The 17,549-nt window shown below is 40.5% G+C and overlaps 1 protein-coding gene across 2 annotated transcripts in view; it reads left to right on the top strand.

The window, feature by feature from the left end:
- GDA (guanine deaminase) overlaps positions 1 to 17,549 on the top strand; it is a 227,440-nt gene that overhangs the window by 169,610 nt on the left and 40,281 nt on the right. For both annotated transcript variants that reach the window (XM_019650670.1, XM_019650669.1), the window contains one exon: positions 15,742 to 15,830. In XM_019650670.1, the coding sequence (XP_019506215.1) occupies positions 15,742 to 15,830 (89 nt within the window). The remainder of the gene's footprint in view (positions 1 to 15,741; positions 15,831 to 17,549) is intronic.

Here is a 17,549-nt window from a genome sequence, read left to right as displayed (position 1 = left end):
CAGAGAAACCACTCCAGGTTGCCTGCCCAGTGGGAACCCACAACCTCCAGAAGCTCTAGGGTGATGTGGCCCCACTAGCCCTGTGGAGCTAGTGTGCTTGGAGCTCCTTAGAACCCATAATAGCTGATGAGGAGCACAGACTCCCAGGGGTAAGAGATATATGGTGGACAAAAGAGATGCAGGCCCTGCCTCGCTTACTCACAGAGTCAACGATCAAAGAAGCATTGGTAAGTATGTAATTTCTAAAAAGAAAAAATGCAGAGTGCTGTGGAAGTATGAAAGCAGAAGACTTGGCTTCTCTTGATGAGCTAAGTGCTATTTGCGCTGAGTCTGAAGGTTAAATGGTAGTTAACTAGGCAGAGAAAGGGAAACGATTGTGCAGAGACACAGCAAAAAGGATGAACTAGGAAATGGTGTGGAGTGGAGTGGAGGATGGAGAAAGGGTGGGGGCGGAAACAGATGAAGCCACAGAGAAAAGCTGTAGCTAAATCAGCATCTTTGTGGGCCTTTCCTTTAATCCCCAGGGTAATGGGAAGCCAGTGAAGGATGTTGGATAGATCAGACTTGCATTTAAAAAATACATAAACAATAATTGAAGAGTAGAAAACAGACCAGTGAAGGGCAAGAGTAGCTGGTGGAGGAGATGAGTTAGAAGGGAGTTGTGGTGGACCATGGAAGAGATGGGTAGGTGGTGGTAGAGTTGGAGAGAAGTTGGTATATCTGTGAGACAAGAGGAAGGCAAAAATCAATATTTGGAGACCCGTTGGATATGGAGGAAATGGGGACCGTCTTCTCCTAGGTTTGGGGCTTATACAACTGGATGTGTGTGTGGTGGCTATCACTGAGTTACAGAACGAGGAAGAGTTCCGCCTAGGTAGGGCAGACCCAGAGGTCTTTTGGGTCATGCTAAGTTGAAGTAGCCTTATGTTATCCATCTGGAGATGTCAAGTAGGTGTTGGCTTGTAGGTCTGGAGCTCAGAGGAGATATCTGAATGGGGATATAAAATATGGAGTAAGGGTCAAGAGGAAAGGAACTAGATTAACTCCAATGGTTGAGTTTGGACGAAAATAGGATAAAAAGGGCAACTTGAAGGTCACAGGAAAACCACAAATGGGTGGTGTCATAGAAGGCGAAGGATGGGGTACATCAAGGTGGAGGGAGTGGAGCAATGTCACATGCTACTGAGAAGGAGAAGTAAGAGAAATAATACTGGAAAAATGCCCAGTGGATTCAGCAAACCTGAGATTATTGTTGACATTAGGAAGATTTATTTTGGTGGAGAGAAAGGGTGGCAGTCAGCTTCTTTTGGATTTTGCAATGGGTGGAAGACAAGGACATGCAGATAATGATCATGGACAACTTTTTGTGTAAGATATTATTTGAGAAAAATAATTAAGTGCCTTCAATAGTAATAAAATACAAATACGTTGCATATATTTTATTTCCCCAATTCTTAAGTTATTTGAGGACTTCTATACAAACATTTACACTTGTACAAGTTATGTAAGCATGCTGATATTGCCCATTTGTAAATATTTGAATGGAAGTCAAAGCATTGGCAACATTACACGTGCTAGAATTAGAATTATTTGCAGCCTTCTTAGTAATAATTTTACTGTCTTAGCTCAGAAGTACAATTTAGCATCTTAGTGTCTGTAAATCTTGGTATTTAGTCAGAATGAAACTCTTCTCATTTTATGGAGATCATAAAGGGCAGGCATAACTTTTTTTATAAATCTAAGATTGTTTCGAAATTAAAACACATAAAACCAGCTAATACAATAGAACCAAATGTTTTCTGTATTCAAAAATGCAATTTGGTTTTAGGGAATCATTTTTGGATTTCTTCCTTCTCCAAGGGAATTGAGAAACCCTCGCCCCCTCCTTCCTTGCTGGGTGGGTGACTGTAAAGCTTTAATCCAGCTGAGAAAAGCAGCGTATAAATGACTCACAGTAAGAAGAAAAATTATAACCCTTGTATGTGTGAATGGAGGGCTGTACAATCATTCTTTTTTCTTTCTTTCTTTGTCTAGACAATCAAGTAGGAAGGAGAAAAACAAGAAGATTTACCCTAGATGCGCCATTGGAATTAGAATTAAAAAAAGAACAGTCCATGTAATCTGGACAGGATTGGATACTTCAAAAATGCCAAATCACTGGGCAGATAGAGTGAGAAGGCAGTAAAAGGAAAAGACATGATAATTATTACACTGTAAATACACATCAATTTACATTTTTTTCATGTCTTTGGGCTTCCCTGTCTTTTTGGTCACACTCTGAATGCCCTTACCCCTCATTCTCCCAGATGTCTGCCTTATCCATCAGCTCCTCCAAATAATACTTGACTTTTCTAGTCCTCACTAGAAATGTTCTACCTTCTCTGGGTTTTCCCACCTCAGTCTGTAATGCCAATTTGGCCTGTAGAAACCTGCCACTATACATTGTCTTCAATTTTCTGTATGCACATACATTTTATTTCCTCAGCCAGAGAATCAACTCTTGAAAGGCAAGATTATTTCTTATACATTTATCCAAATCCTTAGCAGTTTGATGGCATATGATGTACATTTAAACAATATGTATTCCCTTGAATTATCAGTTAAAATGCATTATCGAACATGACAAAAAGTAGGCCAAGAAGCATATTTTTTTCACATTTAACTAATTCTCTCTGCTTTTATTGAAACAGTTGAAAATAGGTGCAGATATCATGAGTTTCTTCAGCTTGCATCATCTAGGCTAAAGACACTTTCCTATGTAACCACAATGCCATTATCACACTTTTGAAAGTTAACAGTAATTTCCCAATGTCCTCTAATGATCCGTGATCCATGTTCAGATTTTTCCCAATTGTCCTTAACTTTCCTTTTTAGCTTAAAAAACAAACAAACAAACAAACAAACAAACCCAAACACAATTCAATCAAGATTTATGAATTTGTTGTTATGCTTCTTTTGTCTTTTTAAATTTAGGAGTCTCTGCTTTTTTGGGTGTACATGTTCCAAGAAGCATATAGTAAGCAACTTCTGCCAAATCTTGGCCTTCCTCTCCCCAGCCTCTGCATGCAATGATTTGATTGCCATGCATCCTGTCACGGGCCCGTGGCATGCACAGGTGTAAATTCCACAGATGAACCTGGAAGATATTTGCAGTTTTGTGGAGGTGTATGCTGCGTCCTGAAAGCTGCACACATCCTCCTGGTCAGTATCATGTAACCAGCCAGCAAGCTCAGCCGCCTGTCAGCGTCGGCACCTCAGCAATTTCTTACCCATATCGTATCAGCAGTAACTCTCACAACCAAAACTTAGCATTTTTATAAAATGGTATAGTGTTCTTGGAAAATTGATGAGCCAGTGAAGATAACACAGCTATCAAAGTATCTTTTCACAGCTGTGTCCCAGTGACCAAGTGGGATGAAAAGGAATGAACTGGAAATCAGACAAACAGAATGAAGCATAAATATTTTTTCCCTTTACAATTAGGGACTGTAACATCATATACCATTCTATGGTTGCTGTAAAAATACAACTGGAAAGTTGGATTTAGACCCCCAGATTTGCCTTGTGAACGCTGTGCTCATGAAAACACATAATTATCCCTGAGCTCTTGGAATGAACCAATTACAGTAGCTTTGGGGGACTTTTGCATATATTAATTTTAAAGATAGAATCCTGGTTGGCAAAAATGACTCTCCTGTTGCTGCATAAAAGATACATCAAGAAGCAAGGAATATACATAAAAGCCGAGAGAGAGAGAGAGAGAGAGAGAGAGAGAGAGAGAGAGAGAGAGAGAGAGAGAGAGAAAAGCTTTTTGCTATCTTCATCCATTACAGAGCTTTCTTAGAACTTAATAAGTGGAATTTTGTGGAGCTGGATGTACAGGAGATTTTATAAATTAAATATTGTAAAAAAATATATTAGTCCAGAAGTCAGGATACCTAAACTAGAGAAGGGACTCTATACTCAAAGGATTGTGAGATTGTGGTCTAGTCAGGACCATTCGTGTGTCTTTCTTCCTCACTCATTTGTGAAGTGGGTGTGGGGGTGTGGTCCCCCAGAAAGGATTTTTACTTTCTCCTGTTGGGAGCTAAGGACCACTGGGGTCACCATGCATTTCGTCGGAGCTTACTGCTCACTGCTCCTCCTTCAGCCTAGAGCTTCTTTTTAGTCTTCCCTTTAAAAAAACAAACAAAAAAACCTTTATACTTTCTCTATGTTCTGCAAGGCTACCAAAAAAGTCTCATGCAGCAGATAGTTATTTTGTAGCTGGAGGGCCGTTTAGAGTATCTTTCTCACTGTATTTATGGAAGCAGAAATTGCTGACATTAAATGCTTACACAATACCAGGCAGTCTTCTGAACATTTTACTTGTGTTATCTCATTTAATGTGCACAACAACTTTATGAGGAAGGTGGTATTTTAATTCTCATTTTATGAGCAAGGAAACAGAGGTCCAGTGAGATTAAGTAATGCGTTGCCGATGTTAAAACAGCTAATAAATGTTGGAACTGGGATTTCAAAAGAATACTAAAAAAAAAAAAAAAAATTTGTGCACACGATAGGAAATTCCAAGTGCATAAAATGATATGTAGTGGCTTGTAAGTCCCTTTCCTGTTTGTGTTTCCTAGACATGACAGTGCCCCTCCCAATAGAGAACCATTGTTACCAGTATTTTCCTAGAGATAGTATACAAAAATATACAAGCTAATGTGTGTGTGTGTGTGTGTGTGTGTATTCTTTTTACCACAAATGGTAGTATACTAAATGCACTGTTGAATGCTTAATATATTATATATATTAAGAAATATATAAAATATTTCTTAAATCCTTAGTCCATGCCTGGCACTTCTCATTCATTACCTCATTCAGCCTTCCAAAGAAGGATTAGTTTTATTTTACCAGTAAAATAAAACTGATTTATTAGCAACTGAGTCTTAGAAAATTAAGTAACTTGTCCAAGGATTTTCAGCTAGTAAGAAGCAGAGCTCAGATGCAAAGTCAGCTCTTTGTGATTCCTGAGCCTGCACTCTCAGCCCTCAGATGATGCTGCCTTTGGCTTTTTAGAGAGATCGTCCCGCTTAGCCACCCAGTACTGGGTTGGGGTGAGGGTTAGAGTTAAAGCTGGAGTTAGGGGTCACCTTAGGATCACCCCTCTGTCCCTCCTACCTTGCCTGGATGTGGCCTGCCCCAGTCTGTTTTTAGGCCCCGGCTGCTGGGGGTTAAATGGGGGCACGAAGCTCAGCCCTGCCCAGGCTCTCTGGATTCCTATTACTGTTTTCATATGTTCAAGGAGAGGCCTTTGTCAACCACTCCCTCTATTTCGCAACTCCCTCCCTCTCTTTTCTGCTTGTTCTGATTCTTTTCTTCTCATTCTAATACTTTTCTTCCTTCCTTCCAACGTTTCTGCAAACATTTATTTGAGTGCTTTCGTGGGTCTAGCACTCTGTTAGGTGCCAGAAATCCCAAGGTCCAAGAGCATCACCGTCTTCTGAGATTATACTTTAGTGGGGAGACAGGTACCCTAACTCGAAATTACAGTGCAGTGAGTTAAGTGCTTGTATGAATTTTGTATGGCCCCTGTCACAAGTTACCACAAACTTGGTGGGTTAAAACAACATTCACCTGAAACTAACAATAAAAATAAATAGATTTTTAAAAAAACAAACAAACAAAAAAACTCAACATACACCGATTCTTTTAAACTTTTGGAGGTCAGAAGTTTGAATCGGGTTCATTGGGCCAAAATAAGGTGTCAGCAGGGCCCTGCTCCCTGTGGAAGTTCTGAGGAAGTATCTGTTTCCTTGCCTTTTCCAATTTCTACAGCTACATTTCTTGCATCCTTATTTCCCTCCATCTTCAAAGCCAGCAGAGCAGTATCTTGCTTCAGTGGTCATGTTGCCTCCTGCTTCTCTGTCACATGTCCTTCTGCCTGTTCCTACTAAGGACACTTGTGATTGCATTAGGCTCACCCTAGTAATCTAGAATAATCTCCCCATATCAAGATCCTTGATTTAGCCACATGTGCAATATCTCTTTTGCCATAGGAGGTAACATTCACAGATTCCAAGGTCTGGGAATTGGATGTGTTTTGATGGTCATCATTCAGCCTAACACATTGCTATTGGCAAATATAACGCATGCAAACATCACCAAAGGAGCACCTTATTTAGCCTGAGAGGGCAGGTCGCCAGAGGAGGTGGCTGACCCTTCTGCTGAAATCTTAAATAGTGGGTGGGAGTGAGTGTCCATGTCATTACCTCCCAGTTCTGTCTGACTTGGCTTTTCTACAATTCTTTTCCTGGCTCTTCTCCCCATTCTAGAAACTAAATCAGCTGCAAATCCCTTGCTGGCCCTTCTCACCCCATCTTCTCTTCCCCATATATGCCAGCCTCTCCCATGGGGTTGACACTTACCTCTGCACGGATGACTCCAGCTTCCATCTCCAGACCTGCCCACCCCAGAGCGTCAGTCCTATGTCCACACCTGCTGTTGGGCAGCTGTATGTGAAAGTCCTCTCCCGTCCTCCTGTCATCCCTCCTCCACACCAACATCTCCTTCGGCGTCCATAGTTCTGTTTTATCCCATTTTCTCATTAAGATGCTTATATATTTATATGTAACCTAACTGTTCCCTGAAGATGCAGTGTAGTACCACGTTGTGTGGCTCCTTCCTTAACATTCGGCCCACATGGCCCTTCTCCTCTGCTCCTCTCTGCACTGGCCACTGCCTCCACCCAGATGAACCATTCAAATGGTTCACTAAGGGTTCTGTCTCTAAACACTCCTCTTAACATACCTTACAATCATTGCTCCATTAATTTTCATAGGTGATGCTTGTTTAAAAACGTTTAGAGAATATATTCTAAACCCCTTAGTGTGACACTTTAAGGTTCTCTAGAGTTCAGGCCCTACATTACACTTATTTGTTCATTCATCAGATGCTCATTAGGCACCTCTCATGTGCTAAGACTGTGCCAGGCAGTGGAAGCATGATGGTAAGTAAAAACAGACATTTCCGCCCTGTGGAATTTGCCGTCTAATAGTAGAGACAGATAATAAAAAAATAATAATTACGAATAATTGTGAAATTGCAACTGTAATAAAACAATAGCGCAGGTTTGTGAAATGCCTGTGGTGTGTCTGGCACCATTTGGAGCTTTTTACATGCCATTGAATCCTCACAATGGGATCATAACTATTATCCCCAATTTACATAAAACAGGCACAGAGAGTTTAAGCAACTTGCCCAAATTCACCCAACTGGAAACAATGTAAGCCAGGCAGCCTGGTTCCAGATTTTGTGCATTTAACACAATGTTGTATTTCCATAAAGAAGTGCCTGGTGCTTTGACAACCATTAATTGGGGGTGGAGGTATGAATGGGGCTGGGGGTAGGGGATTGGAGCTAGTCAGGAAAGGCTTCCTAAGAAAGGACAGCTAAGCTGAAATAGAGAAGATGAATTGAGCCTGATTGGGTAAAAGGAAAGGGAAGGAAAGGTGTTCCATGCTGAGGGAAGGTTGTGTGTAAAGGCCCAATAGTGGGGAGAGTAAGGTGCTTACAGGGTCTGAAATGGGACCAGTGTGGTGCAAAAGAGAGCATGGGAGAGGGAGGAACAAGGCATGGGATTAGGCTGAGACGGGATTAGGACCCTGTAGACCGTGTTACAAACTATTTTCTTGATCCTAAATGCAGTGGGAAGCCATCGAGGTGTAAAGCAGTGGGTAAGGGAGTGATGTGACAGAGTTTTCTGGATTGTGCCCTGAATTAATGTGGTCTCAATTCTCTGAAACAGGGACTCTGAATAGGGACTATTTTTGGGAATAATATCATGGACTCCATTTTGGACATGTTGACTTTGAAGTGTCTTTTGAGAAATAGAAATGAGTGAGCAAGGGAAATGTCAAATATATGGATCCAGAGTGCATAGAAGTCTGGGCTGGACCTTTAAGTTTGGGTGAACCAATGGCGCCGTACTGAAGGAAACGGTACCTTCATATATGAAGGGGGGAGGGACTCAGCTCTTGTTTCGCTGACCATTTGCAACTGAGTGATGAACTCGTAGAAGGATTTTTTTCCTGCTAAAGAGATCGCTAAGACCTCTGTTTGCAATCTGCATTCCTCTTTTGCAGCAGATTTGAATGCGGGGTGATAATCGGCCAGAGTGGGAGGAATTAATTTTAGATTCCTTCTCTACTTTCTATTTTTTTACAGCACAATACCATTAGATAATCATTTATTCTTCAATGATAGGAGCTAGTTGTTTGGAATTGTGGTTTGAGTCTATTAAAAGGAAACTGGCAGAAAGGAAAAAAAAAAAGCTGTGTGAGCAGGCTTAAGATTTGCAATGTACCCTCAGTGTTCAGATCAAAATAGATTCTATTGGTTACCTATTGCTGCATAACACATTACTCTAAGACTTAGGGGCTGAAATCAATTTGTTGTCCTTACAGTTTCTTTGCATCAGGGATTCACGAACAATTTAGCTCAGTGGCTCAGGCTCACTATCTCTCATGAGATGAGACCATCTCATAAAGATATTTGCTAGGGGCCGGCCGAGTGGCGCGATGGTTAAGAACTGACTTGGGATGCCAGAGGGCCCCGGTTCGGATCCCACATATGAGGGCCAGTGACACTGCCCTCTACAGCTAAGATGCTGAACAACAGCTCAACCTGGAACTGGGCTGCCATGAGTCGCTGGCGACGGCGTAGGCTGCAGCCCCTGTGGCAGTGGGTTGCCATGGGCTACCGTGTGTAGCCGGCAGCCAGCGTGAGCGGCCATCCAGAAGCCGGCGACTGATCTGCCTCACCTCACCCGGGAAGAGCGCAATGATGGTGCCAACTTGGGCCAGTGAAGCAACGTCCTCCACAACTAGACTGAAGAACAAAAGGACAGCAACTTGTCTGTTCCCCTTCCCCCAATTCCCCAGCACTGTTCCCATCCCCCCAATTCCCCAATAAAAATCTTAAAAAAAAAAAGATATTTGCTAGGACTACAGTCATCTGAACACTTGACTGGATCTGAAGGATCCACATAGAACATTCAAGTTCATTCACATGACTGTAAGCTGTGCTTACAGTTGTTGGTAACAATCCTTGGTTTTTCCCCATGGGAACTTCTCCTAGGGCTGCTTCAGTATCCTCTCAGCATGACTGGAGGCTTCCCCCAGAATAAAAGCCAAGAGTGGAAGAGACACGTGGAAGCTGTCCTTCTGTGAGCTAGCCTTAGAAGTCACATAGCATTGTGAACGCTTTGTTCCAAGCACATCACTAAGTTTGGCCCACCTCAAGGTTGGGGAGGGAGCTAGAGTCCACCTTTTGAAGAGAGACGTGTTGAAGAATTTGTGGACATATTATATTTTAAAGCCACTACGCGCATGTTTGGAATCTGAGCTGTGGATGGAACCTCCCCTCTCACCCTGTGTAGGAATGAATTTCTGTGACAACATCCCTGACAGATGGTCAGCCAGCTTCTGCTTGGCACGTCCAACCATGAGAAGTTCACTATGTTGTGAGTCACCAAGTTCCATTTATAACAATTGTTCGAAGCTTCTTTTATTCATGAAATTGAAAACTCTATTGCCGAATATTCCATTATTGAAGCTAGTTCTGCTGCCCTAGAATGACACTTTTATGTGGTGGCTTTTCCATTATTTGCAACAATGGTAATCTTGACTTCTTTGTCCTTTAGACAAAACCCTGTCAGTTCCATTCAAAATTTCCTCTCAAGTTTTGATTTCAGGGTTTTTCTGCATTCTTTCCTGTAAAACATTTCAATTCAGTTCATCCCTTCACAACTGAAAATCAACAACTAGTTCTGTACCCCAAGCCAAGTTGAAAAGGACATGACACAGCAGTCCTCTCTTTGCACAACAGTGGAGGACTAAAAAAAATTATGGTGAAAATTGAAATCCTGCAAAGTACAGGCATACCTCAGTGATATTGCAGGTTAGGTTTCAGACCACCTCAATAAAGCGAGTACCCCATTAAAGGGACTTGAAATCTTTTTGTTGGTGGAGGGGCTTGTCTTCAATATGTAAAAATGCAACACCTGTAAAGACTAACAAAGTGAAGTGCAATAAAATGAGGTATGCTTGTAATCTTAAGTCTCAATGGGAACATTTTTTATTATTCTGAAACCTTTAAAAACTTCTGTTGAAACAGTTAAAACTTTCAGATCTAAATGCATGGCGAAAAGAAGAAAAAATAGTGAAACTGGTGTTCAGTTAGCATACTGTAATTTAAAACATTAGAAACATAGAGAATTAAAGTGTTTTATTTATTTATTAAAAAACTAAAGAGTATTTTCTCCAAGAGTATTTTATCAGGCCCTGAAGTTAAAGAAAAAATTATTAAAAGAATTAATTATTTTGGGCCGGCCGAGTGGCGCGATGGTTAAGAACTCGCTTGGGATGCCAGAGGGCCCCGGTTCGGATCCCACATATGAGGGCCAGTAACACTGCCCTCCACAGCTAAGATGCTGAACAACAGGTCAACCTGGAGCTGGGCTGCCTATGAGTCGCCGGCGACGGCGTGGGCTGCAGTCCCTGTGGCAGTGGATTGCCATGGGCTACCGTGTGTGGCCAGCAGCCAGCGTGAGCGGCCAGCAGCCGCAGTGAGCGGCCGTCCAGAAGCCGGCGACTGATCTGCCTCGCCAGAGAAGAGCGCAATGATGGTGCCAACTTGGGCCAGTGAAGCAACATCCTCCACAACTAGATTGAAGAACAAAATGACAGCAACTTGTCTGTTCCCCTTTCCTCAATTCCCCAGCACTGTTCCCATCCCCCCAATTCCCCAATAAAAATCTTTAAAAAAAAGAAAAAAAAGAATTAATTATTTTAATTATTAATTAAAATTAATTAATTAAGAATTAATTTGAAATTTTAATTAATTATTAATTGAAATTATTGTATTATTACTACAAATTGAAAAACAATCATAAGATAATTCTTCCTAGAAATGCTACTATAAGCCACTGGTATGGTTTTCAAATTATACAGTTTTAATTTTCATGCATCTTTTTAGGGGACTGCGTCAGAGGTTGGCAAACTGTGGCCCACAAGTCCAGTCAGCCCACTGTCTGATTTTATATGGCCAGTGAACTAAGTATGGTATTTATATTTTTAGATGGTTGGAAAAAAAGCAGAATGTGCCTTAACAAATGAAAAGTATATGAAATGTGAATTGTTTTCTATAAACAAAGTTTTATTGGAACATAGCTGCACCCATTTGTATATACATTGTCTACGGCTGCTTTTGCTTTACAATGACATAGTTGAGGAATACAACAAAGGCAATATGGTCTGCAGAGCCTAAAATACTTACTACCTGGCCCTTTGTCAAAGTTTGCTAACCCTTGGTTTATACCATGAGAGAAGCAGTCATAGAAGTCTGGAAGAATCTCTGGGAAAATGGATTCAAGTCTAGCAGATACTCCTGGCTTGCCCTGTGACCTTAGACAAGTCACATTGCCTGGTCTGTTTCCTCATCTGTAAAATGACAATATTGGACTTGAAGACAAGTTCATCACGCTACCCTTTGGAGCCTTTGTAACATGAATTTGTGCAATTCTACCTTTATAGGCTGACTTTCTTTGTTTTTTAAAGGCAGTCTCACGTCATCTTTCTTTTCCATTAAGCTGTTGGAGGTGAGTTGAACTAATATGGCAATTTTCATCTTTGACCACAAGCTTCAGAAATTTTAAGACCTCACATTTTTATCTGATTTTTATCTCCCATTGCAATGCCTAGGAGTGGATTTTGTGTATGGGTTGCAATATGTTACCTTATTTTGTTGGATGGCCAAGCGATTTCACAATGGCCTCAAGAGCAGTTTACTCTGTTCCATAGCAACAACTCTCTTGCCTAATTTGCCATCTGGTGTTTGAAGCCTCTATCTTGCAGAGATTGTTTTCACTAGCTGACAGTCATTACTCATCTGCTTTTGGCTTTAGTATTCCTGACATTCTCATTATTGTTCATCCCAAATAGCCCCAGTTTCAAGTAAGAGAGCACTTGGAATCATTTGCTTAACAGAAGGAATTCAGTTTCCTCATTTGGAAAACAGGCAGGTCAGATGAAAAGGTTCCTGCCAACTGGCACCATCTATGATTGTATGATTCTATGAAATTTTGTTTTTAATGAATTCTGAATGTGCCTTGACAGCCCACCTGGACTGTGGCCTGTGAAGAGGAAGACTGCGGGTCATAATGGGCCCCTCTAGCTGGTTAATAATGGAATAAGTAAATGAATGGCCATATAAACCCAGGTAACTTCAGGATGAAAGAGCCATTGCCCTGTAAAGAAAACATCAATGATATTTTGTAGTTTTGCCATATTCATTTTCCAAAATATTTTAAGAGATTTTTCTAAAAATAAATCTCAAGGCTGTACCATGACCTACAAAGGTACTTCCTGCATTGAATTTCCCACCACTCTCTTCTCTAGTTCTTATACTCTCTCCCCACTGGCCTTCCTGGTGTTTTCAAAAACATGCCAAGCATTTAATTCAAAATACACATGTCAGGGCCTTTGTTCTGCTTGTTCTCTCTGGCTGAAATGCAATTCCCAGGATCCCTTAGTGGTTCACTCCCTTCCTTCATACAAATTTTTTTTTTTTAGCTGAGCCATCCTGCCACCTGTTGGCAGCTCAGCAGCGCTCAGCTCGGGCCAGGACTCAGACCGCTGTTGCTCAGAGCTCAAACTCTTGAGCAAGCTCTTAACCAACTGAGCCATTCGGCCGGCCCTCTTCATACAAATTTGTGCTCAAAATAATTTCTCACAGAGAACATCACACCCACATTTTAGTTCATTCATTTACATTTATTTTTCATTATAGCATTCATCAACATGTGATATATCTCATCTATCAATTTATTGTTCCTAGTCCCTAGACTAGTGCTTCTCACATGAGGGCACTGAGGCACACGAACCCACTGGGGGAAATCCTATTTTGTGGGGTCAGCCCTCACACAGCAGCTCATAACACTGTGGGCATGGCCAATCCTCACAGCCAGTCAGCCTGAGAGTCAGTCTTACCCCATTGACATGCCAACAATAATCAAGGCTCAACTACAACAGGAGGGCACACACAATCCACCCAAGGGACACTCCTGGAGCACCCAGTGCAGGTGATTGGGGTGACTGTGCCACTGGGTCACACAGGACACCTACTATATAAGGCCACCCAGCCAAGACTGGAAGATGTGGCAGATCTACCTAATACATAGAAATGAGCACAGAGAGGCCGCCAAAATGAGGAAACAAAGAAACATATCCCAAATGAGTGGGAAAAAGAACTAAATGAAATGGAGGCAAGTAACCTACCAGATACAGAGTTCAAAACACTAGTTGTAAGAATGCTCAAGGAACTTAGTGAGAACTTCAACAAAGAGATAGTAAGCATAAAAAAGGACATAGAAGCCATAAAAGAGAACCAGTCACAAATGAAGAATACGGTAACTGAAATGAAGAATACTAGAAGAAATCAGTAGAAGATTAGATGAAGCAGAGGATCCAATCAGTAATTTGGAAGACAAGGTAGCAGAAAACACCCAATCAGAACAGCAAAAAGAAAAAAGAACCCCCCAAAATGAGGATAGTTTAAGGGCCAACATCAAGCGTAATAACATTCACATCATAGGGGTAGCAGAAGGAGAAGAGAGAGAGCAAGGGATTGAGAACCTATTTGAAGAAATAACCTGGCAAAGGAAACAGATATACAAGCCTAGGAAGTGCAGAGAGCCCAAAACAAGATAAACAAACAGGCCCACACCAAGACACATTATAATTAAAATGCCAAAGGCTAAAGACAAAGAGAGAATCCTAAGACTGAATCAAGAAGAAAAAGAAAATTTGAAACAACTAATTACTACAAATGAAATTGAATCAGTAATCAAAAAACTACCACAAACAAAAAGTCCTGGACTAGATGGCTTCACAGGTAAATTTTACCAAAACATTCAAAGAAGAATTAACACCTGTTCTTCTCAAACTATTCCAAAAAATTCAAGAGGAAGAAAGGCTCCTAAGCTCATTTTACAAGTCAATAATATTGTAATAACTATGTATAGTTCCAGGTGGATACTAGACTAATCAGGGGATCACTTCTTAAATGATATAAATGTCTAACTTCTATGCTGTATATCTGAAACTAACTTGAAATAATATTGAATGTCAACTGTAACCGAAAAATAAAAAAAAATTTAAAAACTTCAGTCTTAAAAAAAACAACTTAAAAAAGTAAATCTATCTGGTGGAATTAAAATATAGTGATATCTACCTTAATCTGTTTTTTTAAAAATTATGATCTGGTTCCTCTTTAATGATCTGAAATACTATACAGTCCCTTTTTCTTCTTGAATTACTAATTCTATTCTGTTTTCCTTACAGAGTTGTGCTAATGCAATATAGTTTTACACTTGAAAGTCTTTTATTGATCAACCATTGCAATAAAATTTGTGCACATAAATTTAAACTCTTAAAATTTCCTGGGACCATAAGGAAATTTAAAAACATGTATTACACATTTGAAAGGTGATTCATTAAATGTAAAATTAAAAGGCCATTTTTCCTCCAACTAGCTAATATATCTATAGATGAGTGTTATTTAGTGTTACCGGTTGGTAGAATGAAATAGGAGCACCATCAATCTTTTTCTTATTTATTTTTTTTTATTTTTATAGATGTAAGTGCTGAGAATTATTTTCACATAAGTCAAGCAGATGAGGGTAGAAGGAGTTTTGTTATAGCAATATCTCTAAAGTCATTGAATTCCTTCTGAGATATTTGATAAAAATTATATATTAATTTATCACCAAAAAATATTTTTAATATGTCAGTGGATAAGCAGTTAGATCTCCTGTAAGCTTTATTGAATGTAGAGACCATAGTGTTAAAGAGAGGTCTTAGGATGCCAAGCACAGGCATTGATAGGAGCACCCAAGCTTGATGATTGGGTATGCCATCTACTGTGTGTAGCCTAGAAAAAGGGACAGTTGGATACAGGGTTGAACTTTTACCAGATGTATGTTGTCTAAAAGACCTAGCATTTAACATGTTCTAAGGATGTGCTAACTTCTTTACTCAAATGGTCATATTTAGGCCTCACAATAGCCTTGTGAAGTGTGTACTGGTGTTACGCTCCACCCCCCACCCCACACCCCCTCCTACCCCCGCTTGCAGACAGGAAACCAGACCAAGAGAGATTAAGAGACCCATCCGAGGTTTCCCAGCTGTGACCCAGGGGCTTCAGACGAGTCTAATACTCTGTTCGTGTCTCATACACAGCACTAGAATATAGCAGATGTCTAGCATCAGACCACTGACATAGTTTATGCTAAGACTCAATTGTCGACCAGTTATGGGCATTCGTAGTCAGTGTTAATAAATTGTGCCATGACACACTACCACTGTACTCTGGACTTGAGTTTCCCATATTTTCGGGAGTGGGGAAGAAAAAAATATCAATTTGCCATTTTTAATTCCTTGTATCTTCAAATTAGAATTTTTGAAGTCATGCTTATATCTATAGAATGGCAAAAAAGGTGAAACATCATGCAGTTTACTTTTTTGAACAACCAAAACCAAACCTCTGCCTTTAAACTTGATCCTATTTGGTATCAAATACCTTTTAACATTAACTCAGCTACAGTATAGTGTCTTTTTAAAAAAGATTCATGTATTTAATAACAAGTGACTATGGCTCATTAACTTGTGATTCTTTTTTTCCCCCTTTCTTTTAAAGATAATGTTTTTAGAAGAAGCATCTCAAGAAGAAAGGCTGGCCAAAGAATGGTGCTTTAAGCCATGTGAAATAAGAGAACTGAGCCAACAGTAAGTCATAGCCAATTGATTCCCTTTTTCTGAATGCCATTAACTAATCCTAAATGATCAGAAACCTGCCTTGAGAGACAGAGAGCCTTTTTTCATTTTTTAAGGTGTGAAGTGGGAAGGGGGTGGTAATTAGAGAACAGGGAACTGAAGAACGGAAACTTTTGAGTACTAGAGGCTGCCATCATTCATATATTTCTTTAGCAAATATTTGTCGAGCTAACTATGTGCAAGAACCGGGATCTTGAGGTGAAAATAGCTTCCACAATCTTATAGGGTTTACAACCCCTGGGGAACACAGAGCAGAAACAAGTGCATAGACACATAAGCATGACAGTGATAGATTGTGATACTTTCTGTAAAGGAGGTAGAGAGGGAGCGTGATAGAGATAAACTATTGGGAGGAGAGGAGGGAGATTTGGGGAGCAATAACTGACAGCACGTTTAGGGAAAACCTACCTCCAGACGTGCATTTGAGCTGCAATTTTATGTTTCAACTACATTCAGTAGTTTTTAATATTTGTTCAAAATGTGTTTCCTGTGATTGGCCCAGTCTCTTCATAGCCTACTTGATTTGTTTGGTGGCAATGGAAATACTTTTCTTAAACTCAGATTTTATCTTGTTTCAGGCCAAGTATGTTTCCAAAGCCAATGAAACTTCTAAGGTCAATCGAAATCATTTTCATTCCAAAAACATCTTTATAATCTAGGAAGTGACTTTAGAGTCATGTAGTGAGAAAAACACTAAACTAGGGATTAGAACACCTGGCATGAATCCTCAGGCTGTAACTTTGTGGCTATTAGCTGTAAAGCAAACCACTTTACTTCTTTGAGCTTGTCTCCTCACTGTCAGCAAAAGGATTGTCTTTGGTGGTGTGGACACCTAGTCCCCTGCAGCAAATCCATAAATGGGAGATTACCCCTGACCTTGAGGCAGAGGGGCTGGCTGCAGTCTGGACAGAGGGGGCGACTGGCCATAAAGTTTTTTTTTGCACTTGCATTTATACTCACATCTCCTACCTCCTTCCCTCTCCCTGCTGCCTCTCTGTGGGCTTGGATGTATGCTGATAGTGGGCGCGGAGATGAATCCAATGACTTCTGCTCTTACTGTCTGCTTCCTCTCTCTAGATTTTCATGAGAATATATGTTGAGGAACAACTGACATTTATAGTCACCTGCTTATGTGCCTTGGGGATGAGGGATTAAAAGAAGGCTTGGGAGTGGATAAGATGGAGGTTGGGAGAGAGGGGGAGGATAGTGAAGTGGTTGGATGATGGGGTGAAGGACAAACACATCTGTGGGTCTTCACATCCTTTTGTCCCTCTTTATGAGGCAGCTTTTGGAATTTAATCCATCAAACAAATGCACACACCAAGGGAGCTGTAAGCACTACACACCGCAAAGTGGTAAGGTAAGAAAAAAACTTAAACTTTGGTGGAAGACTGAAGTCTTTGAAGAAAAATCATATTTAAAATGCAAAGTAATTCATATATCATACACATAAGATATTAAGTCAGAATTAAAATACCACAGGAGATGATGTCTTTTACTCTTCACTTAATAGATTCAATGTATCTACACATACAGGCCTATCTCAGCACAATGTGGATTTTTAAAAACCAATTAAAGTAACAACTCTGAGCAGTGCTTTGATAGGAGTGGGTCAGATTGTGGCCATGGACCATATAGAGAGGTTGGCAGGGCCAAGATTAGGGTGAGGCG

This window comes from Hipposideros armiger, unplaced genomic scaffold, assembly GCF_001890085.2.
Source record: "Hipposideros armiger isolate ML-2016 unplaced genomic scaffold, ASM189008v1 scaffold_144, whole genome shotgun sequence".
Taxonomy (NCBI): domain Eukaryota; kingdom Metazoa; phylum Chordata; class Mammalia; order Chiroptera; family Hipposideridae; genus Hipposideros; species Hipposideros armiger.
This window is presented reverse-complemented; position numbering and strand designations above follow the sequence as displayed.